This window comes from Strigops habroptila, chromosome Z (genome assembly GCF_004027225.2).
Source record: "Strigops habroptila isolate Jane chromosome Z, bStrHab1.2.pri, whole genome shotgun sequence".
Taxonomy (NCBI): domain Eukaryota; kingdom Metazoa; phylum Chordata; class Aves; order Psittaciformes; family Psittacidae; genus Strigops; species Strigops habroptila.
This window is the reverse complement of record NC_044302.2, coordinates 83,397,422-83,423,093: the sequence shown is the minus strand read 5'-3', so window position 1 is coordinate 83,423,093 and position 25,672 is coordinate 83,397,422. Positions and strand designations below refer to the sequence as shown.

The following is a 25,672-nucleotide window of genomic DNA, read 5'->3' as shown; positions in this document are numbered from 1 at the left end:
ATGCTATAAATTGCACGTATTTATTCTGATCTATTCCCTCTGTTCTTGCTAGAAGTTCTGACACTTGGTACCATCCCATACTAATGCTCAATCTGCTCAGTCTTCACTCTTATCCAGCAAATTTGAGACCTGATGCCCTCTCAGTATGATGTCATGCAAAGCTTCTGTGGCTGAAACCCCAATATACAAACAACTTCATGTCTAGTAGTGCTTACCAGCACATATGAGGGTCCAGAGAAGGGCCATGAAGATGACCAGAGGGCTGGAGCACCTCCCGAATGAAGACAGGCTGAGAGAGTTGGGGCTGTTCAGCCTGCAGAAGAGAAGACTGCAGAGAGACCTTAGTGTGGCCTTTCAGTACTTAAAAGGGGCCTGTAAGAAAGATGGGGAGAGGTTTTTTAACAGGGCCCATTGCGACAGGACGGGGGTGATGGTTTTAAACTAAAAGAGGGGAGAGTCAGGTGGATGTGAGAAAAAAATTCTGTACAATGAGGGTAGTAGAACACTGAATAGGTTTCCCAGAGAGGTGGTGGATGTGCCATCCCTGGAGACACTCAAGGCCAGGCTGGATGTGGTTCTGGGCAACCTGATGTAGTTGAAGATGTCCCTGCTCATTGCAGAGCGTTGGACTAGATGAGCGTTGAAGGTCCCTTCCAACCCAAACTATTCTATGATTCTGTGACTGCTGCAGAAATAACCAAGCAGCAACACTGGAAATGAGGAAATAATAATGTAAAGCAAGCATTTCACCATAGAGAGTCTCCCTACAACCAGATGTGAAATTATAGATTTCACCAGTCGCAGTAAAAGAACATTTTGTTCTGGGACTGCATTTGGGATATGCGAGCTCTGGCAGGAATTATTTAACTTGAAATGAGTGAAGATAAATTAATAGAGTTTCCATTGAATATGCCAGGACAATTATTTTCAGCCTGTTTAAAAATATTCATAGAACGTACTTCAATATAACATCACAAGGACAGTTAAAGCAGGATGGAGGTCTGTAGCTCAGGACACGTAAGTAGATTCACTGCTGAATTTGGCCTGGCAGGTAGGAACAGGCTACTGCAGCAAAAGCAGTAGCTGGCCCTTACTAGTATTTTAGTAAATGAAAAAACCATAAAAGTTTTATGACCATTTCTGTCCTATTTTCTTTTCCTCCCAACTCACTTCCAGAGTTGTAGATGGGCTGGATGAGGGGACATGATCCAATAACAAGTGCCACTACTGCTGACAGAGATTCCTGTGCTCCGATACTGAGTCACAGCGCGGAGGAAGCTGCCCCCCCGGGGCCACCACCATCACTGACATCTCAAGAAAAGGTTCCTTATCTCAAGTTATAACAACAACTACACACCAGCTAAGTTCTGATCAACAAAATATCAAGATCAGATTGAACAATGCATTTGGGGTCAGGCTGCAGTGAGTGTGTATTGCTGATCAAGATGAAAATTGAAGACAAAAGAGCCCTAAGTTACTAACATTTAAGAATTTGTATTTAAAAATCCTCCAAGCACATGCAGTTAAACAGAAAAACTTAGTGAATTAGACCCAGTGCAGTCCTGTTTGAACAAGTTGAAATCAATGCATTTATTCTGATGTTACAGTCATCACTTGCTCAAGTTGTCCAGGTAGATTCCTAATGACATGTCTCTACTTCTCCGGCTACATGCACTACATTAGAGGCACAATTCTGGTCACAGCACAACAGAAATCTCAGCACATGTGCAATTTGAAAAATAAACACAGAAAATCTGGAAGAACACTGTTACTGGCAGTGGGATGCTGTAGTGTTTCTGCACCAACCACAGTATTTTACAGATCTTTAAAGAAAGCACAAACACATAAGCGTGTGGATTATAAACACTTTATTGATTATACATATGTTTTCAAGGCACTTTCATGCTGCAGATAGAACTCCATTTGGTAAGAAAGGGAATCCTTCATAAACCCCATCTTCACTAAATTAAGATTAAGAACATAACTTCAAGGTTAAATGAAACAACCGAAAAACTTAAACCAGATCCTGACCATCAACTACGTACACTCCTGGAATCACAAATATTATCCATAAATACAAAATGTTTGAGGGGACGGAAATTTCTCAACTGATTGGTTTTTAGGAAACCCAGGATATAAGATTCATCCTAGCGAGTTTTTACCATCTCAAAGTAGGACTCCTAACTAAGCCAGTGACCTCGGCTAACCCAGAGTTGATGCCTCTCACATTTATTATCTATGTAAGAAGAAGATAAATTGTCCTCTGCCAGAGGCTATTCTGTACTGTCCACAGGGAAAGCTTGCATTAATGCAGTCAGATCTAATTTTTTTCTACTGGGAATTCAGGGTAGGATATTAAAGCAAAGTCCATATGTAGTTGTCCGTTAAAATATACTGATACAATATACTGATATGAAGTTCTCATCAAAACATTCCATAATATGGCACGGTTTTCTCACAGTAGCACCGAGGGAGAAAACTGAATGCTGGCACATTCACTGATGAATTAGGCATTTAGTCTCTTTTTATAAAAAAAACAACAACAAAAAAAAAAACAAACCAAAATCAAACAAAACCCCAAACCTCAATGCTCAAAATATAGTTCCATAATGCCCGATCCACTTGAAATGAACATCTGTTGTTAGCCAATAGCATTCTGGAAACAGAGAACAAGAGTTCAGCCCATTCAGCTGGAGCCAAAAAGCCAGCACACCATCTTTTCTGTATTTTTTGTGTATGACTTCTTGCTCAGAGCATGCGAATGCTGAAACTTAAGAATGCCCATTCTATTATGCATTTCTAATTGCATTGCTGGTTTTTTAACTCAGTCGATATTATGTCGTGGTCTCAGTTTTACCATTGCCAGCATTACAGCAGCCCTGTTTCATCCCCACTGCACAGGGAGCACCACAATTTTGGCACACCTGTCTTTACAACACTACGTTTAGCAAACTGTCAATAGTGGATTTTGTCACCACTCCAGCAGCATTCAGCATTACACTATTTTGGTACTGAATTGGAGGCATATCGCTTGGTCTCCCAGTAGGTATTGGAGTATGACCTCTTTTGCTGTTGACAGGAAGGTCTCAGAAGCAGGGTAATGTGAGACGGGCTTCTTTAAGTGTCAGGAAAGTGTAGGGATTATAATGCTTTACTCCTCCTCGGAGTGAGGCTTTGGAGGAGGTGTAAAGGGATCAGGTTCCTGCTACTGGCTAGAAGGCATCAGAGGCAGGCTGTAGCTGACAGCTGAGATCTGGAAGAAGCTGCTGTGTGCTTGGTGGTAGCAGAAGTGGTGGTCTCAGAGAACAGTAAACAGATGTACAGCTACACCTCCACAAAGGATGCTGGGTGTCCCTGCAGTGGCTGGCAGCACCACCTCTCTGGACAAGAGTTTCCAAAAACAATCCGAATGATTTTCTTTGGAAAAGCAGAAAAGGTCTGCAGTGCAGATCTGCAGCAGTGCACCTGGAAACCCCAAGCCTTTTACACCGACTGCACTGCTTGAATTCAAACCTGCTCATGCTGGCACCATGGAAATACAGTAATGACAGAGAAATAAAAACGGTGTATCAGCGTTCAAATACACTTTAGTTTGAGAATATAAAGGGTTCATATCTTTAGTCTCTAGTGTTCCACTTGACCAGCTGAAAATGTGGCTTGCGTATTTTCCACTGACATGGAATACTGTCCTTGAAGTGGGCTCTGAAAAATGCACTGCTTCAAAATGCGCTGCTTCAAAATGCACCACAATTATGGCAGAGGTGGTAAAGGTAAGAAAGACTGCCCCCACTGCTTCTGTGTTTAGCTGCCAGAACACAGCAGTAAGCAGCCCTCCTCACAGATGAAAATTTAAAATATATAAATGACATAAACACAGCTAATTGTCAACAACAACAACAAAAAAATCATTCAAAACAAAGTAGTGCGAAATGAATAGCACCAAGGATGTAGAAGCCCGTACATCTGTTCTATAAAAGCAAAAACTGCAGTACCTAGGCTCAAAATAAAAATTCCAGTGTTAACTGAGTGACTGCAGTGCTGAGACTGCATGCTGATACTGAGCACAGTGTTTTTACAGAGAAGCTAACTGGAAGCTGTAAGAATGCTAAAGTACAAAAATATATTATGTTCAGTGGCTATTGAGGAACTGGTTATGATCTCAGCAACATCCACTTGAAGTCAGTTCATTCTCTGAAGTCAACAAGCATCTTGCTGTTGTCCTCAGTGGAAAAAAGACTGGACCTTAACCAGAGACTGCACATCACTATTGAGCTTGGATTCCCAGAAACACAAAAATACTCCCTTAGCAGGGCAATTATTGCACGTTTTACCACCAGAGAAAAATTAGAGTAGGTAGTACTTGTCATAGTGTGTAAGGCACATGTGTTCTGGATGTGAAGGGAAACTTCTGAAGCTTCAGAAGGTGATACATACTTCTTTGGAGAATTGTTTCTGTAAGTAGCTCCCCAACACACAAAAGTATGCAACAGAGGACTTGATTCTACTGTCATCTGCTTGAACTCCCATTGTTTTACTGAAGGCAGAATTTAGCCTGTTGTCATGAAGAGGAAATTTTGATGTGTACTTCCAGACATAACCTAAGCCTAAAGATAATGCAGCTGACAGGCTGACAGGCAGAGACAGTTTTTGCCATGCAGATTAGGGGTCATGGATACATTTTACCAGTTTGCAGACATTAAAGGCTACAGTTCGGTGTCAAGTAAGAGGAAAAAAAAGAACAAATATCTCACAGCAAGAGTATTTTACTGGAATCCTTATATACTGTCACTGAATTGAATTCTAGATTTCCAGTTCTGTGTCCCAGATGAATACTTGTCAAAATAATAACAGCTTTGTTTCTTTAGCACTGGTGTCTGAAGAGCCTTTGGGTCAAAATGACATTATTGAGATCAGCACCTTGACAACTTGATGTTGGCAATCACTTACAGAAATAGTTGAAAGTTCTTCAAATGGAAGTGGTGGTTCAGGAAAAAATACCAGACTTTTATAGACAACTTGCTTCTTCAAAAAAAGTAATTATATTAAAAATAATATAACCCATGACAGAACATTCTATTTTACCCCTGTAACAGTAACTAAAAATATGCATACACAGGGTGCACTCAAAATCTATAGGGCCAAATTCTGCATTGAAGTACCAACTGGAAATCTTATTTTATCCCCACTATGATCAGTAAGATTTTTATTATTATTTCACATGTATGTGGATTTCATCTAACAAACAGTGCATCATTTGACCTATAATAAATAAGTTTAATAAAGAACAAATTATATGTGAACAATGTATACTCTCTTTTCCATACTACATCAAACAGCATGACCAAAGCCGGCTGTAACTACACCCAGTACTGACTGCGCTTCAGAGTTGGGTTTGTTTTTCGACAGTACTGGATCATTTCAGGATCAAGGTTTAACCAGCTGTTTTGAGAAGACTGTTCTGCAGTCAGAGAAACCACTGCAGGAAGCAGCTGTTCATGTCTTACTGCCATGAATGGTGAGGCTGTACTTCTCTCAACCCCCTTCAGGAGAGGAGTCACTGTAACACTGGGTACAGCCAAGCTCCGTTCCGGACATTGATCTGGACTACTGAGGACTGTGTCTGTTTGACTTTTGACGTGTGGTTTTGTCTTCTCTTTCTTCTGACACATTAGCAAAATGCACACAGAAATGACAGTAACAATGAGCAGCACAGACAGCAGGACCAGGGGCATAATGATGTACCAAGGGTTGCTACTTTGATCTGCCTGCTCTCTGGGACTCTGGGCACTATCCTGGGTTGTGGTCTTAGGCCCTGCAGATCCACTTGTTCCCATTGCCAGATTTAGCAATGGACCTTCCTCATGTAGATTTCTCCAGTGATTCTGACCTGGCCACATGGTTGGTTCAGTCTTCTGTGGTGCTGCTGTAGGCTCTCCATTCTGAAAGGGGGCTGCTGCCTTGCCCTTTGAGGTAGCATCAATCTTTAAAGTGGTCATGCTGGTTATGGAAGGCACTTCGGTTGTAAAACCCTGCACAAGTGGGGGGCTGTGTGGCACAATGGAATACTGAAAACAGCCAACAGCAGGCTGGACAGCATCTGCCCTAAGTATAAATGTGAATGAGTCATTTAACAGATCAATGCCTGTCATATTCGTATCGATATCTAGTAGCACAACACCGCTATCAATGTCAGACTGGGTGAATGTCTGAATGTCTTCGAAGACTACATCATACACGAACCTTTTCTTTACAATCCTTCCATGAGACGGAGGCACTATCACTTCAAATCTAGGATTGCTATTTGTCAAATTAGCTAGCTCAGAAGCATCCAGGTCACTGCTTCTGAATTTATAAGCTGCTTGATTTGAAATCTGCATGTCAGATACAACTTGTACTAAAGGCTTCACTGTGATGTTCAGCACTTGTCCTGTTAGATTGCATTCTGTAGTGAAAAGCATAAACTCTAGTACTTCTTTGGGCGCAGTGAGGTTTGTCATGTGGTAAGACAGCTTTCCTGAGTACAAATCTGCCTGCTCAAATTTAGTAACCTTTTCATTCCCAATCATCAGGTGCCCGTATTTGAGTGGCTGAGTCATTTCATACATGATATTAGTGCTTTTTCCATTTGTGACAGCTGAAAGCTGAACATTAGTAATAGTGACAGACGTCTGGCCCTGTGGAAGTGCAACATCGGTCAGGTTGACCAGGACAAGAGTGATTGGTATGACTTCAAGACTGAATAGCTTGTATAAAGGGCGATGTTTACCATCAGTCACACTGAAATAAAATACCCCAGAAGATGAACTTCCATCCTGTACAAACCAAACTTTACCACTGTCAACATCAGCTTGTGTGAAATCATTTATAGAGACACTGAGATTGCTTTTCATTGCTAAATAACCATTATTGGGGTTATTAACAATGGTGTATTTGAGCTCAACTGGGGTGTTATCTAGGTCTTCAACTTTCAGATTCTCTGACCCCAGCACTGACACATCTCCCTGCAAGACTTTCAAGTGCAGCCTTTTAGTCTTCAATTCTGGAGCTTGGTCATTCACTGGAACAACTGTGATATTAAACATCTCTTCTAAAACTTCACCATGGGGCTTTGTTGCAGACTTGCTCTTTAGGTTTAACCAAACAGCAAAAGTGAAATTGTCCTTAAGTGATTCAGAATTATCATGTATGTACACAATTCCAAATTTGTTCAGTATGTATTGGGAGAAGTTGGGTTTTTCTTTGGTAATGTTTCTTTCTCCAACAACAACCACTCCATGTTGGGGTAAAGATACAACTTGATACCAGACTTCATACATGGAGCGCTGCACCTCGGATAGCTTAACCAATAGATTTGAAGCATCTAGATTTGTTCTGTTGATTAATACTTTACCTCCCTCCTGGACTACGGCACCTAGCAGAAATGTAAAGAGAATCTTAGAAATTGACTATTTTATAGTTGCAATGTTTCAGAAATTAGATATCAAACACTGATGATGCTCAGTAAAGATTCTCCTCCATGGTAGCCTTGATTTCCATATGTCATGGCTAAAGATACATTACCACTATTTTTAAAATACAGTCACATACAAGAGACAAGATTTTCTGTTAATGCATACATTAAGATTAAAGAAATGTCTATATTCCAAAAGCTTTTCACCTACCGTACAGGAAACTGGAAAACACAGCAGTTGGAAAGACCAAATGCAGGTACTTAATCTCATTTTTAAAGATGCAGTGATGCAGGTTACCAAGCTACTGTCTTCACTACACTCTGCTAAAAAAGGGTTTTACTCATTTGTTACAGATGAGAAAGTAGCCTTTGTTTTTTCACACTTACTCATTAGAATCCTAACAGATCCAAATCAATCTGGAGCCCAAACCATACAGTGTCTTTACCTGTATTTGCCAGAAGACGACTGTTCCGATCATGCCTTGTAATTTCATATGAAATGACAATATGGAACACCTGGAGGTCCAGAGCTGATGGTGGAGAGGAGACAGTAAATGTGAAGAAATCTTCTGCACTCCAGCTAGCTGACTCGGCATGTAAGTGCTCATACATGATCACACCTTCATCCACCTGTTTCAGGTGAAGGGAAGCCACAGGTATAAGACGAGAGCGATTTAAAACACAGAAGTGTAAGGACAGAAAAAAAAGTATTCGGAACACTGTTCAAGAGAGCTCTTGTACCTTAGACCACACAGTGTATACAGAATCATGGGAAAAAAACTTCCCAGACAAGTCTAATCGTTAACCCAACACCGTCAAGCTCACCAATAAACCATGTCCCTAGATGCCACATCTACACATTTTTTAAATACCTCCAGGGATAGTGACTCCACCCCTGGCAGCCTGGTCCAATGCTTGACAACACTTCTGGTGAAAAAGCTTTTCCTCATAGCCAATCTAAACTTCCTCTGGAGCAACTTCTTATCCTATTGCCTGTTACCTGGGAGAAGAGACTGACATTCACCTCACTACAACCTCCTTTCAGATAGAGAGTGATAAAGTCCCCCCTGAGCCTCCTTTTCCCCAGACTAAACACCTCCAGGTCCCTCAGCTGCTCCTCATCACACTTGTGCTCCAGACCCTGCACCAGCTCCGTTGCCCTTCTCTGGCCCCGCTCCAGCACCTCAATGTCTCCCTTGGAGTGAGGGGCCCAGAACTGAACACAGGATTCGAGGTGCAGCCTCACCAGTGCCCAGTACAGGGGGATGATCACTGTCCTGGCCCTGCTGCCACACTATTCATGTTCATCCAGCTGCTGACCAACACCCCCAAGTCCTTTTCCACCAAGCAGCTTTCCAGCCACTCTTCCCCAAACCTGTAGCATTGCATGGGGTTGTTGTGGCCCAAGTGCAGGACCCAGCAGTTAGCCTTCTTAAATCTCCTACAATTGGCCTCAGCCCGTCAATCAAGCCTGTATGTAACCTACACTGAGATTATCTCACAATTCTCTTTCTCTTAAGATGGACTCTGTGTTGTCAGACAAGCCTACCTGAAGGTAGGTGAAACGTTACTGTGCATGAATGCTTAGTAAAGACCTCATGTGAAGAACACAGATATAAAACACTGAGAAACTTATCTCAAACTAGCAATGGCAAACAGGAGCTTAGCTGGACTGTACTTTTAATGAATTGGAGTTTCATATCTAGGGTTTTTTCTTTATAAGGATACCAGTGGGGCTGGACTCTTTGTCCTGAAAAAGCATACGAAAGACTGAAGGCTTGAAAAGGACTTTGATGCAGGTATTTCATGATGAATAGGCAAATACAATTGGTAAGAGACTACGGAAACCAGAAGGAGGTGCAATGACCATTGAAATACACTCTCACTTATAACCAAGAGCTGATGAGATTACTTAGTGAAAAATTTCTGCATCACAGCAAGAAGGGGATTCCTAAGAGTCAGGAAAGAACCTGATTTGTCCTATACCTCCCTTCACCGACCTTGCAAATCATCACATTCAAGAGAATCCTATCAATCCCAGCATGAGTGTCTAAGCTTCAAAGTACTGCAAAATGCCCCAGTAAATCTTCAAAGAAAGATATTTATACAAGATACAACCACTTACGTCTTTAGGCCCCAAATCAAAAGGCAGTATTTTCAGAGTAGGATTCTCATTCTACACCCACACTTTAAGATCAATACTATGATACATTGAAACTGCAACAGGATTCCTAATAACCGTAAGACCAGAACACTTACTAAACCTCATCCAGTAGATTCAGTGTCTGGTCTCCTTGATAATTCATTCACTGGCCTGCAGAGAAGACAGCTATACCTATTAAATCTTTGGCAACTTCCCAGGGAAGTAGTGACCCGGCTTGCACGTGCTAGTTTATAACGGCCAGAGAGATCCCTGTCTGAGATGGTGCTGGTTCTTAGTTTACTATTCATAACAGGTTGCAAACACCCTGAAGGAAATCACTAGCATGTTTTCCTATCATGTATACTTGAAAGGTGTGAAAAAAAGAACACATACACACACACAGACCCCCTGCTGCTATCATACCTGAAGCACTTCAGCAGTATAGAATCTGAGCTGTGACCACAGAGAGAGCTAATCCTGAAATTACTGCAATAGCCCCCACTGAGATAACTAGGGAAACAGGGCTTTCAGGGTCAGTCTTCTAAGCAGCCTCAAAACCATCCCATCTCATTGTCTAAAAAATTCAGACTGATGTGATAAAATCCTATATGCACATCTCCAGGTTTATGCTTTTCTTATACTGATTTAATTCTTAATGGCTACTACTGGACAAAACAAACAAAATTGATACTAAAAGGATATGTTGGTTCAAGATAACTTTCCAAAGCATGTCTCTAGGACTTCAAGTTGGAGAATGCTAGTATCTGTGACAAGAACAGGCACAATATGCATTCTTTAAATCCAACAGTGTTTAGCATCAATCTCACTAAGTTGGCGTTTTTTTTCAGTTGCAAGACCATGCTAATATCTGGGCTAAGAAGAGAATGGGATTGGTAAGGATTTCTGTTTACCTCTGTAACGACTTTAAATATAACAAAGAAACTGCGGCTTGCGGCAAGATGAAAATATTTCTAAGATACCATAGCAAGTATTGGCAGAGAAAAAAAAAAACCCAAGCATCATGTTGAAAAGTACTGTTATTCAAGTGTGTTTAATGCACAACTAATTTTCTTATATTGGCTGAAGAACAACTATCTGTGAAAGTATTTCTTGGAACGTAAGAGTGATTTCAATTCTAGTGGTTTTTTGGCAATGAAGCAATAAGCCACAGGGCAGAGGGAAAAGTTCAGAATCATAGCAAAATTGCCAACTACCTTTATAAACTAGCTGCATAGTACCTTCAGAAGTGAAATTTCAAGTTCCACAATACAGAATTAAGTCAATGAAAACCCAAAGAACTAATATCTTCAATTCAAATCAGATTTACAAGCTTCTTATTACCAAAACGAAATTTAATGTCTTATTCTCCATTACACAGAGAATATGCTTGCAAGATCAATGTCATTTTGCTTCATGTGGCTACAACACACTAAACAGTGAAAGCTTTATTTAGGATCTCTTTTCTCTCCCTCATACCTCATTCTGTACCAGAATAAATAGCATGCTGGTTAAGATATGTTAATTCTACCTGCAGTAAGTCACTTAGCTCTACTTTGTTTGAAGTACAAATGGCCAATATAAATACCTCCAACAGAGAAGAAAAGCATACACATTACTGCAGCTCAAATCCTTACACAATTTACAAAGTTCAAAGGAAATTCAGCACTACATTAGTAAGAACTAAAGCCGTAGAGAATAAGTGGTATGTTCTGACATGGCACTATCTGATAAACATATGTACAGATCATATCCATAGGCAAAAAGTGTAAAATTCCAGAACCTTAGCTGAAAGACTTCCTGTCTGACATGCTTAACCGTTTCACCTAATGCTCATAAAAATCACAGATTTTAGGAACAGAAGGGAACACTGTCATTATACAGTTCATCTCCATCAGAACATAAGACAGAACTATTGCAACTATTGCAACAAGAGCAGTATCATAATGGGATTACAACGTTTTTACAATGGGATTACAACATTCTGTGTTCATCTTGATTTATAATGTTCAAGTGGAGATTCATTCCACCACAGTCCTTGGCCAGGTTGTTTCAAAGTTTGATGATAACTAATAAGAATGTCAACCTTTTTTCCAGGTTTTCTTGGTCAAGTTTCAATTTCTGGCCAATAGATTTTCTCATTCCTTCATATATACTAATCAAATAGGCACTTCTAAAATCTGTAAATGTAAGTTAAAACCAAATTATCTCTTAATTTTTCCTTCAGTAAAGTCATAATATTGAACTCTTTTTATCTCTACCACTTAGATTTTCTGAGAATAACTTACTGCATGCAGAGCTCACAGTTATATTCAGATTTTGCACACAGACAGAAGTAATTTCAGTTGCAAAAGAATGTTTTCCATCAGGTTACGTGAGCTGCCACGTTTTAGTCGTTCAAGTATGAGACCCTATATCACAGCTAAGATTCTTTAAACACTTAATATCACAGCCAATCAAGTCAATAAAAGTCCTTTTGGAGACACCCATGAGGACTGTGCACAGCTGAAATTAATCTCTTACTTGGACTTTTCATAGAGCAGAAGGCTACTCCTTCTGCCAAAAACTAAAGGCTTCCAGCCTCGGACTGCTGGTTAATGGCACCAGAACAGCTCTTTTTGAAAAATACTGTTACAAGCAAAACAGTGGAAATTGCCAAGACCCTGCTAGTATTCAAGTAAAGGGGAAAAAGGCTCCTCCTGCATTCATTACTAGACGCCACATATTTAATGACATAGCAAATCTGGGTGATTGCACTGATGGGTCACATATGCCTGGTTATTTAACAGATATAAATGGATCAGACAAAGAACACGCAACTGAGATGCCCTTTGAAGTAACAATCTACCCCTGAACTTGGTATTGTAAAGTAAACGCTTACCATAGACTGCGTAAAACTGAGGATTTCCTGAGCAGTATTATCAGAATTTACTCTGATCAGCCTTCCAAGTTTTGGGGAAGTTACAATCACAAAAGTTATAGTTCTGTTTCCTGCATTGGTCACATCACTGGTTACAGCTTTCAGATCATGTCGTGAAATAGGCTTCCTGGAACCTAAAAAATGTCAATTATAAGTAACACAGATTTGAAAGAGCAAAGGGCCCCAAAGGGCAAGTTTTGTATGCATGACTCACCCTGTCATCTAACTAGCCTACTTAGCATTTTAGTAATGTTTTATAAGATTAGGAGGTTTACCCTTTTCATAGTTACCTTCTAGTTAGAACTCTTCTACAGCTTTTTCAATCAAAAATCCCATCATAAGATGTACCTTGGTTTTATAATACATGAAGAAACTGCAGTTCTTTTCAGCACATGTAATCGTTAAACACTAGGTTCTGCAAAAACAACCCAAAGTAAAGAATACAGCATGCATAAGAATCCCAATTCCTAAATTACATGTCTAGAACTGAATTCAAACTCCAGTCACCGTTAATGTTTCTGGTAATCCCAGTTGCCCACAGAAAGGAGAGTGATTTGCCAGGGAAAGCCTCAATACAGCAAACTTTCTAGTGAACACACAAACCAAAATCGATTATTACCAGAAGCTTGAACTACACTTTATCGACATGAAAGAAGATTTTCATGAAATGAAATTAAAACATAAATACTGATTTAAACACATTAGGAAGAACATCACATTACAGAAATAATATCCTGAGCTGAAATAATGTAATATTAAGATGGATGAAGACTGAGGGATAACAAAATCTTTCTAATACATAGCACTATACTAACCAGTACCTTCTGGTTTAAATATTATAAAGATTATAAGTTTTCTGGGATTTAGTGAAACCAAAACAAATTTTGATATAGCTGACAAAAGCAAACCTACTAATTTTCTTTAAAAAAAAAGAAAAAAAAAGAAAAAAAAGTTTATTTGTCTTCTTTTTGATGCACTGTTTCATGGTACATGTTTAATGATACTTTTGGAGGAGCAACAGATTCCCATAATCCTACTCTCCCTGCTCCTACTTCTGCCTCCATTTTTACATTTTTTTATTTTCTTGAGCTACAAGCTTTTATAGGTACCAATACATAATTTCAGATGCTAGTAGTATACATCCTGGAAGCCTGAATTATCAATCCATCTTCAATAAAGCACAATGTTTATACAGGAATAACACAAAATAACATTTTCCTCCTATGATAATCAAAAGAAAAAAATATAGTAAGCAAACCGAAGAACGGTGATGTTTTGCAAGCCATTAGTAACATGAGGATTCTGACTGTTTGCATGTACTTGTGCCCTGGTTCAAATCACATCTACTTTGAAATAGAGTTGTTACAATGAAATGAGATCTTCTGACTCTGCCTGTTTTCCCCTTTTTACCTTCCTATGCCTCTCTTTGCCCATACTGCTTTGAAGAGTAAAGCAGTCCCTCAGGTCTAGAAAAATTCCTTCACACTATATCTAATTCAAGAAGTCTCCCTCCTCTTCCTCTCTCTACCCTTTTTTGCGTGACAGGCAGAGAGGGAAGCATGACCTTGTGTTGTGTGTACAGCAGATGTGATCAGGAATGTATAACTGAGAGCAACAGTTAATCAGATCACGTGCATCTGCAAACACAGTTGTTTCTCAATAACCTCCTACTTCCACAGATCAGGCCTCATTGCCTCAACAGAGGAAGACAGAACAACTCTCAAACATGCTCACGCTTCACTGATGGAAGTTATCACTCCAATTTTTCATAACAGCACCACGTTATCACACCATCACCATCACAGTGCAGATGTCACTCACTAAACAAGATGAAATACAATCTAGGGCCATACTGTCTAGAGACAATAAAGTCTCTCATGCCTTCCTGTAAAAATGAGATCCTCTACCAAACACAACCTGCTCCTTTACCCACTTCTGCCCTGAGATTTGAGAACCTTTTCCAGCACCTGCAGTAGTTCTGCTGTGGTCCGACGCCTCAATGGGGAGAGTCAACAGACTGGGTGAAGGAAAGGGAAGTGAGAACACTGTCTCCTTGTTCCGAAACACAGAAGCAGAGAGGTTGCAAAAGCAACCCAACACAAACACAGGCGAAATGAACAGAGATGGGCAGGAAGACACACAACAAGGATGGGTGATGCAGAGTAGGGCCAAACTAATTCAGACAAGTGGAACACATCAGCACAAGGCCATCATTGGTACCTAATAATTTTGGTACCCATTTTTAATTGCCTACATTTAAGATTTGGAAAGTGCTTTGTAATGACCATTCTGCCTATTACTCCTAAACAGTTATGAATAATCTCATCTATGGACTGCTCAGACAGCTTTGCTTACAAATACCTACAAGAAAGGCTGCCTTTCCTCCTCAAAGAGCAACCCAGTTCATTCCTTCCTTGAGCAATTGCTTCCCTGAGGAAAGTAAACCCTCACATTGTAGATATCTAGCACACGTAAGAAAAAAATCATCTATCTAGCAGTTAGTTTTCTGAGCACACCAAATAAAACAAGCTTCTGTTAAATAGAAAAAAATCCATTAATCATATAAACAAATCTGGTATATCCAACACAAAAGAAGACAGCAGTACATGCTCTCAAAAAATTGCAGAAGAATATACTTGAGAGAACACCCAGTCATGAAGACATGGCAATTTCTTCACAATATTTTCAATTTTTACTTCCCTACAGAGACAATTCTTCAAGCTGTCTCAAAATTAACTTTTCCTGCAGTGCTATAAAATATAACAGGACACTGGCTATTGTTTTTATGTGTATTAGCCACTTTGCAGCATCACTGCTGTAACAGTCATTTCATGATCAGCAAGTACAGCTGAAGCCCATACACCTCCAGAATGTCTTTTAAAAGTATCATAAAGCAAGCATATGAAAAAACTACTAATATTTTTTAACACCAAAAAAGAGTTTTGCTAACTCAAAGTAAGCAAGAATTGAGGAAAAACTGTACGCTTAGATGAACACAGCTTGCAGTGCTGAAAGAAATATTGTACTTTGCAAACTGGAGAACAGATGTATAGTCTAGAGTCTATGCTTTCTATCGAAGTATCAGGCATAATTTTCTTACAATTATTTTTGGCTTAAGATAGGATTCCTGTAAACCCCTGTGCCTGAGGCAACCTTACACACCAAATCACAGGTTAATAAGCTTTTTAAGTGGATTTATGTGAATCCCATTTATATTGACTGAATTAGAAGATCATGCTGCTACAATCTCATTTTTTGTTGCCTGTGTTTGAATAGATTTTGTTGCAAGCCTGTGTTTATGCAGCTTATACCCGGGAAGTTTAAGAAATCAAAGTGCTCCTCTTCTGTATCACATTAATAAACCACGGTGTAGTTTAACACCTATAGAGGTTTACCAATTCTCAGTCTGTCTCTGGCCGTACAGATGATGTTCAGAGCAAAAAAGAAGGTAGCACACATGAAAGTGTGATACAAGACATTGCTGAGAGAAGACTAACCTTCATTTTTCCTTTAGTCCTGCAATTAATGTTAGATTACTAACTCAGTGAGGGATTACTCCTGCCAATGCAAAGCAGCAAATAGCTCTGGTGAGACTCTCATAACACATAACTGCTGCATGAGCAGGATTTCACAAAAAAAATACTCAGCTGTTGATCCAACTAGCTCCAAATGCACAAATACACATCAAAGACTTCAGTCCTTCTGATTCATCAGTGTCTCTATGCTGCTCTCCATAACTCAGCTCAAACAACAAGAAAGCGAATTAGCAATCTGGTGAGTTTATGTTTGCTCCTATGGACACAAGCTTCACCCTGCTTTTACCAAGCAAAATACAACCAGTTAAGACATCTCTAAATATATAATACGGAGCTTTTAAACAAATCTGAATGGGAAATGTTGAGAGCTTAGGAGGACTTATATATTTCACTTATATATTTCACTGCCAATTTCCATGACTCCAAGCACATGTTTAAAGATTATAAAACAATAAAGCAATACATTGTTTGAGAAAACATAAATGTTCTTTTAAAAATCAGACAAATAGATGTTCCCAGGTACAGTTTTCTATAGTTTACCCAGCTAGCTATCTGACAAATGTATACATATTTGTACACATGCAACTTTTTCAAGTGTACGAAATCACAATAATCTTTAAAAACAGACCTGGGAAGACTCCGAGTCCTTTGTTCACTTCAAGGCTAATGACTAGTGTCTGAGCTGTTATGCTAAAAATCTGGCGAGGTGCAAAGTTCAAACCATCTGTCACCTGAAAGTTGAAGCCTCCAGACATCGCTCCTGTAGAAAAAAAAATGCAAATTTATTCTTGTATTATTCTGCCTGTCATCCAAAACATGCAAACATACACTGGATATCTTTTGCGCTTGGCTACAGTGAAATATATCCAAAGTAATCCTGAAGCAATTTTTTATCGGTACCTTTTCATCTTAATTAGAATAAATTTATAATGCAGAAAACACCTTTCCAAGGAAGAACTACTGGCTGTTTTTTACACTGAAGGCCAGACAGCCCTTAGATGTCAATCAGCAGAGTGCCCCTTTCTTTCTTTCTTCACTGACCGCAGTGGAGCTGAAACCAAGTTAAACTTGGGGAGACAGTGACTCCCAGAGTGCCTACTCCTTTGTACCTTAGGAGGGACCAAAGCACTTAATAAGTCACGTTTTGGCAAAGAACAAATCTGGGGACAAAAACAACTAGAAAGTTCTTTCATTTAGATTTACATTTTAAGGACTGAATCAACTACCAGGTTGTTTCCTTTGTCTCTTCGCTCTGCTTCAGCTTTGATGAAGAGCCTATGTTGTCACAGCTTAAACTATTTCAAAGGTTATGTGTACTCATAATAAATGCACATCTTTTTCTTTAATCTTAGGACCTGTATGTACTTTGGCACAAGCAATAGCAAAATACCTCCAGGAGTCTGAGTGGATTCCTGTAAAAATACACATCTCAGAACTGACTTATTGCTTTAAGTAGAGGCTCCCCAGACTGTTTAATCAGGTAGAAAGAGAGAATGAAAAATTAAAACATTAACTGCTGCAGTTATCATTGCTCATCTACTTGGTTTGCCCAACTTAGCCATGAGATACTGCTACATGCATATATATCCTGAAAGCAGGAGAGTGTCATATACTTTCACATAAAGATCAGTACTCCTTGCTGAACTACAAATTAGCATTCCAGAAGAATCAAATATGGGTTCTGAGATTATAGTTAAAAACTCCCCTAGGCAATGCTCTTATACCCAGCCAGGCGCTAAAGCAGTTCTGCAAGATCAGATCATATTGTTTTTATTTTAAAAGTTTTTATTCTCTGATGTTCTCTCTTGATAAAAATGCACAAGTAGTAGCACATTTAAAAAAAGGCATTGAGAAGTCTATTATTTGCATCAGGTTGCAAAAAAAAAGGCTTACCTAGCCTCACTTGTATTTTTGGCTAATATAGATCAACTGCCCAACTCACACAGACATTTTGCCACTGGCAGTCAGGAACAGAACTAAATTCTGAAGTGCTGCTTGGGTGGAGCATGTATTATTTTATCAAAATTGATTTTTAAAGGCATATCTGATCAGATGTGATAAAAAGGACACCAGAAAGAGGAGTGTACTGCACTGAAAGACACTGAGAATTCAGAACCAGCAAGAGTTCAGTACTGCCCTAAGGGAAAAAAAACCAGACAGGGTTTAAGGGCAGACCTCATACTGTGAAAGCAGGATAGGAGCACCCTGGAGTACAGCGAGGGTGGAAAAGGGAAGGAATTCTCACACTAAAAGAGGAATACAGGATCGGAAAGCTATGTTCTGGTTCTGCATTTATGCTGGTGACAGAAAAATCAGGATTATAGAGGAAACAAACACAAAATTTAAGGGGAAAACATGAGAACAAAGAGGGAGATCTGCATGTCACAGCACAGAATAAGGAGCATAATGTAACTCGCAAGACTGAGCAAAGATGAAGGGAAAATTTTATGAGGTCTAACGTTAGAGGCATAAAAGCAAAGTACAGTAGTACTTTCTCTGGTAGTACAAAAGACCCTGAGTCACGGCCACGTACAGATGTAAAAGATGCATGGTGCCATAAGGAGCAGCCAGGGGATGGAAGAGCTGCCTCAGCCAAGAAGATGCTGCTCTTCCCCTTGAGAAGGGCTAAAGTGAGTAAGAAAAGTAGACACCAGGCTGTGCAGAACATGAAGTGGGGTACTTCCCAGGAGAAGCCAAAGAATCTAGCACACACCAGAAGAATGAAGACGAGTGACAGAGCAGCTGATGAGAAAAGGGACAAGAGAAAAGGGGTAAAAAGCTGAATGACTGCAACCACATAAGGAAAGCCCCTTGGACAAGGCTGGGAGCAATAACAGTGGAGTAATAAGTACACTTCTACCAACAGTCCAACATGAAGGAGAAAAGAATATCACAGACTGAGAAAGTAAAAGAAGCAAAATGTCCAAAGCACTTTCTGGAACACTGGAGGCCATGAGGCTAGGCAGATGGCAGGCCAGAGCAGCTGTAAGAGGTGACAGGTCACCTGGGCAATTTTACATTTCAAATTTACAATACAACCCACACTCCCACCCACTGGAAAATTAAAACTGCTATTCGTTTTGCTTTTATTAATCAAGATTCACTTTTTAAGACTGCAGATGTGCACTCTCCTTTTCTGGAACACAGAGTGGATTCATTTCCTCACACTGAGACTACCATCATCCTAACTCCATAGATGTTTTTACATGTCAAAGTCTCCCTCAAAACAATTTAAACAGCTTGGTTCACTTTTGCCATGCTCTTAACCTTTTATTTCCTGACCAAATTATTTGAGCAGTATACTTACAGCTCACCAGCAGCTGCTTGTAAAACAATTTCAGCAACACATATGCACTCTGCAAGACAGAGCATTGGAAGTCAAGAGTATTTCAACCTGCAACCCAGCCTCATGAAGACACAGCACAGACCTAGAGTGACTGCTGCACCCAAGGGAGCCTTCCTCAGGGCTGGCAAGAGAGTACCTCATGCATCTTCTTCCCCAAAACTGGTTTATTCCTTCATTAGCACCTCCTTTCTTCTTTCAGCTGAGGTAAGATGATAATAGAGCTGGAACAGGAGAAAAGTAGCTATCGTCCTGCAAAAGCCGCACCTCTTCTTCTCGCTGGAACCCTGCTGGGATGTTCATTCCTGTGGCTTCCCAGCACTGCCACTTTACTTTTATTCCCCTCATATTCTCTCTGTAGCAGCAGCACAAACAACCTGATCTCTAGCTCTGCCACTGGCAGAAAGGACACAATGGTTAAAGCTGAATTCCTTCACAGCCTGAAAGGCAGGTTGACATCACCTAGATGAACCATAACTTCACTGCCCAGAGCTGTTCAGGAACACAACTACACTGTGACAGCTATCTGAAAGGCTGTTGGTACATGAGTAGCTCTGCACTGTAGCAAGCCAACAAAGGTTCCAGGAGATTCTCAATGACAAAGGTCAAAAAAGCAGATTTCCTATCTCTGAAAGCTGCATGACAACGTTCCTCTCCGTAAACCTACATTCAGAAAGAAGGCTACTACCAACAGAACCACTAATGCACCAAGGTTTCTTGGTAAGCATACATTAAAGTAGTCATCAGACCCTTTCCTGTTTAGTTTGTGAGACCATGTATCACATAACCGGTGCTTTGAGATTTTTGTGACATTACAAGTTGATCTTCAAAGGATTACAAATCTACTGAATAGGAGCAGTATTTTGGTAACAGAGGTGGTACTTTTGAAACCACATACCATTGTGTACAAATACGAGCTGCCCTTCAATTATATGAGCCTGGGTAAAACTAAGGATGCTCTCGTTCGGAGAAGACTTCAGAACCAAGTGCCCATTGCTAGGTGGAGTAATGGAATATATGAGTTCTGATGGTGAGGAGTCCTTGTCTTCTGCGCAGAGGTCATCAATAGTTATTTCTGTGACTGAACCCACCCAGACCTAGAAAAGCAAAAAAATAATAGTAATAAACAAAATGCATACAAAAGAAACTCAGAGGGGAAAAAAGCCTTCAAAGAAAACAAAGAAGTAAATATTTCTGCTGCACAACATTAGCAGCTATGACAGGTTTCTCATGACCCTCTCCTCATGGACTGGAACAGTTAATGTTGGCAAATGGTTTTCAAAATACAAGACCATGAAATAACACAAGCAAACACACCCTACGCCAGTTTGAGTTTTAGATAGCTTCTATGAGTGCTATCATGCAAATATGAGTGCTCTATTTGTCAGGCACTATCCAAACTCCTACAAACATAACAAAATTCTATTATGACAACTGAGTCAAAGGAGCAACTTTCCAACACATACACATGAATATTAGTGTTATGTACTTCACAGCAGGCAATGCATTCAATATGCTCTATTTTCACCAGCAGAAAAGAAAAAACAGCCTGGGGACAGCACAATCTCTGGTGCAAATGGAAAACTTTTTGTAGGTGCATTATTTTCTTCTAACAACATGTGCTAAAGGTCCTTTTTTAGTGCACCAAACAACCTGCAGAGGTGCTTAGTCCAGTGGGAGATGACAGAATCAACACCTCCAACAGCTGCTTAGCACTTTGCAAGGTCACACTTCTTAATATTTTTTGTTAGTTTAAGATATGCACAAACTGCAAAAACCCTTCTTTCAAGCAGAGAGGACTGCTGTCTGAGCTTCATCCATATCTTTCTGGATATTTCTTGTTTGGAAAGGATAAGCAACAGCCCCTTTTACTCTTCATCTTTGCTGTATTTAGTTGGAATCACAGACAAAAGTACTAAGACTAACAAAGAACAATACATGTTTATCTCAACACGAAATGAAACTCGTAAACATTCACTCCATCAATACCAATGTTTTCTATGCTGAGTTTATATCATAGTGTACAATCTCAAGAGCCTGATCTTTTAAAAATCTCAGCTGGAGCTTCAAAACACATACTACATCGTCCCTCTCTGTCTTCCTAGGATCTTAGTACATTTAACAAATATCTGGTAGTAACATCACACCAAATGGTTGAAGACGAAGTGTGATCCTTGACAAAGGGCATTTTACCTCTCCTAAAACCAAAAATGAGCAATCACAGATTTTCCCTTAAGTATTAACTTTACTTTTTAATAAAAACCATGGAAGAAAACCTTTTTAAGCCACAGGGATTTTTGCCACGACACTTCCATAGAGGAAAGATTTCAGACTACACCATGTCACAAAATATGTGCCATGGAAAAAGAGACACTAAAATGAAATTATATGTGTTTTCTAGTTAGAAAAAAGCTTAGAAAAGAACTTGTGTTACGATTTATAATAGAAAAAATCTTGCAACCAGGAAATAGCTATTTCCTCCCTTTAATATGTATTTCTCTGTAATCTAATTACTACTACTGAAGTTTGATAAAAGATGCTATCTATGAGCGCAAAGGATGGTAACTAATAGCAAAGGCTGACTTACTGAGTGGCACCAAATAAGCACATCAGTGTCACTGGTTGTGTACTGAGACCCTTTAACTCATCCCTATAGAACTTGATTTAGATTACTCTGAACAGAAAATAAAAGGTCAGCTACAGAATATGCAAAAACATAAGAAAGGACTATGCAAACATGTTATTACAAGTGACTCACTGAGTTTTGAAATATTTTCTCATCCTAAAGGAAAAAAATATCTTTTTTCCATAAGGCCAGTGTTTATTTCTATTGTTCCAGCACAGTAACACACAATGCTTTTTGAAGTGCAGTACATGACTTGCAACATGATCCTTGAGGAATGAAAGTCGATCCAAGAGCTGAAAAGGGCTGTAGGGAAATGGACACCCAGAATACTGCAAATGCTGTACAAGCGTCTTATTTTCCACATCTGGGATCAAGTCCTCCTCGAAAAGCACCATGAAAACTGCATCCAAACTTCCAGGACGTACCATTACACTAATTATGAATGTTCCACAGCATGGTCAAAAAAAAAATAAAATTCATGACCCTGCCCAATGGCAAATAATTCATTCTGTTCCACTCAAAGCATTCAGCTTATCAGTATCTCCTTGCATGCTATGTATCCTACCAGACACACTATCTTCACGGCCATTTTCATACTCTGGTAAGTGACTGATATAAAGAAAACAACAACAAAAAATCAGTGTCTCAATTTGTTGGGTTTTTTTAAAATCTATTCTAGGAAAATACAGCCCTCTTGTGGCAAAAGGAGGATACAGTCATTTCACAGCATCGCTACCCATATATTTAAATGTATCATAGAATCATAGAAAGGTTTGGGTTGGAAAGGACCTTAAGATCATCTAGTTCCAATCCCCTCGCCATGGGCAGGGACACCTCACACTAAACCATGTCGCCCAAGGCTCTGTCCAACCTGGCCTTGAACACTGCCAGGGATGGAGCATTCACAACTTCCTTGGGCAACCTGTGCTAGTGCCTCACCACCCTCACAGTAAAGAACTTCTTCCTTATATCTAACCTGAGCTTCCCCTGTTTAAGCTTGAATCCACATAAATGCAGCAAATAATGCCAGGATAGTGATTTTCTTAAAAATATCCTATCTCCCTTCCCCATTTCCACCCCAGGGGAAAAAAAAAAAAAACCACCACCACAGAACCTGTGGTAATTTTAGGAAATTATACTTAAAATGCTTTATAGGTTCTAAATAAACATATCCCTCATGCACTTACTGTTCTAACAGAAAGGCTAAAAACTTCCCTTTTATTTCCTAGAGAAAATTAAGAAAAAACTCCCAAAATGTTTTGTTGTTTGTCCTCCTGCATCTCATCCTATGGTGTTCATATCTTTGATGGTGTTCATAACCTTGGTAACAACAGACAAAGTTGTCTGAAGGGATGTTATGGATGCCTCAGAAATGAGATTTTTCAACAGCAGATGCCATACACTAACCTGTATTTCAATTGTTCAGCAGTTCTTTCTAACTCTTTCTATTGAGACCTGCAAAATTTCTGAGGTGCTAAATTTCAGTCAACTCAAATGGTCCTACTGGACCTCATGTAAACCTTTGTACATTTCCAACCTTTAAAAAGATATAAAAGAGCTACTGCCTTTTTAAAAGCAACACACCAACATTTGCCACTAGCAATGTCCTGGAAGAGCAGAGGCTGCTTGGGGGCCACCTAGTACTACCCTGCTCAGGAATGCCCAGCTCATCTAAATACTTAGCAGGACCAAGAAAAATCCATTTTGTCCCACCTACTTCAGATGTGCAAGTTTGCTTTGAAGAAAGATCATCTCAGTGTAGTCCCACCAGTACACAACTCAACTGGCAGCTTTGTTTTAATCTGCACATGAATCTAACATTTATGTGCATATTAGTATGCGCTCCTGCCAAAAATAAAGGTTATTTCTCAGCAATAGCTTATGCATGACCAGCAAAACCACACACACAAATGCAGCATCCCGATTCTGGGTATGCAAACAGCGTCCTCAGCAGAGGATCAACTTTGGCTAGGTTAAGCTCTGCTACTACTGTTCTTGGGAAGCCCAGACTTACAGATATTTTTAGAAAAATCCATATGCTGCACTGCAGTGCACTGCACGGCCTCAGTTCTGGCAACAGACTGCAGTTCAATGCCAGCAATGCGCCAGAAGGCAGACAAAGAAAAATTTCTGACTGGACGTATATCCCTCTTGTCTGTTACTAGACAAACATTACTGCATGCTGTGCTGATGTCTGTAGAGTACCACTGTAAATACTTTACATAAAGTTTTTACTCAGTACCACCCAAATCCTTGTCAAGTGAGTCTGCCCTTCTGCCAGCACTCTCTGCACAGGGCAGGTTATCTTGCGCCATAGAAACCTGCAGATCATCACAGACCACCTACCTTCACTGTGAAGCTACACAATGCTATCACTACCACCATTCAAAAACTATGTCTTTTCTCATGTGAAAAGCCTAAATACACAACACAAGGTTATAATTACCTTTGCAGTAATCCATTCTCCCTTTGCAACACACAACTAACTACGCAAAACTAAATGCATGTTATTGATGCCACCACTGTGTAAAGTGTATCATGCAGCATTGTGGATGATACATGTGGATGTGGCCTCAACATACCCTGCTTAGCTTCTTTTAAACTTATTCCTAAATATCTTTGTCTTGATGCCTCTCAGCTGGTTTACTGTGAGCACAGGTTTATTATATATCCATTTAAATTTACTTTTCAGTCACCTAATTTGTTTTTACTCATCAGATCTCAGATTGGAAGCCTTTACACACAGGGGCTTTTTAGTTTACATGGGCAGTAAGTCCATAATAGATAGGTTCTGATTACTCAGTGCTGTTGTAACACAAACAAATAAGAGCCCTATAAATACATCAATAAAGAAATCCAGCAAAGCACAGAAACTGAAGTGACAGAAGTGACTTTTTTTTGAAGATTGAATCATTAAAAAGCCAGCTAAATTTATTAGGAGGAAAAGGTAGCATCAGGCAACAATTATAAAATTTTCTTCAGGAATTTGGGTGGAGCAGAGTTAGAAACAAGTTAGCATGTTCTTTTTTTAGCTCACAGTATTACACAGTAATAGCTTCAGTGTCTGCACTAATATTCTGATGACCTCTAACACCCCAGATTTTCACAGATTGCATGTATTATCCTTACCAGGATTTTTTCAAGAAGGAAACGTTCCTGTTCTGTAACACAAATACCCCACATGTAGTCAATTCTCTAATGAAGCGCCAGTGAGACTGCTGCTCTCATCTGTCGTCCTGCCCCACTGGGATCCGGAGAGGAGCAGGCAGCAGAACACATCTCAACAGGTCTGACCTTTCAGTACACTTACTGTCAAGAGGCACAGGGTCTGAAGGCTGTGCAAAGACAACAGTGAGACGCTTGCACCCTCACCATCGCTACTCTAGGCACTTTTCTAAGCTACCCTGTGCATCAACAGCCCTCAAGGCACCCTAGCAAACACCACCAAAACACAACAGTGATCCAGGTGCAAGCCACCCCACCCCACGAGCCCTAAGTCAGTCTAAGACACTTCATGTATCTTTTAGATTAAAAGAAAGCTCAGTCAGCCTCCTAGATAAACTTGACTTGCTCTTCATGATGACCAGAATCTCCATAAATACACACTATCCATTGTACTGCCCTCCTTCATTAACACTAATTTATTTAAATTCCAGG

The 25,672-nt window shown here is 39.8% G+C and overlaps 1 protein-coding gene across 1 annotated transcript in view; it reads right to left on the bottom strand.

Moving 5' to 3' along the window:
* Positions 1-1,851: 1,851 nt before the first annotated feature.
* The window catches only part of LOC115600920 (chondroitin sulfate proteoglycan 4-like), a 41,304-nt gene continuing 17,483 nt past the window's right edge, over positions 1,852-25,672 (bottom strand). The window contains exons 6-10 of the mRNA XM_030470380.1: positions 20,288-20,486; positions 16,675-16,806; positions 12,472-12,644; positions 7,897-8,080; positions 1,852-7,411 (exon numbers count right to left, since the gene is read on the bottom strand). Of these exons, the coding sequence (XP_030326240.1) occupies positions 5,358-7,411; positions 7,897-8,080; positions 12,472-12,644; positions 16,675-16,806; positions 20,288-20,486 (2,742 nt within the window). The 3' untranslated portion in view covers positions 1,852-5,357. The remainder of the gene's footprint in view (positions 7,412-7,896; positions 8,081-12,471; positions 12,645-16,674; positions 16,807-20,287; positions 20,487-25,672) is intronic.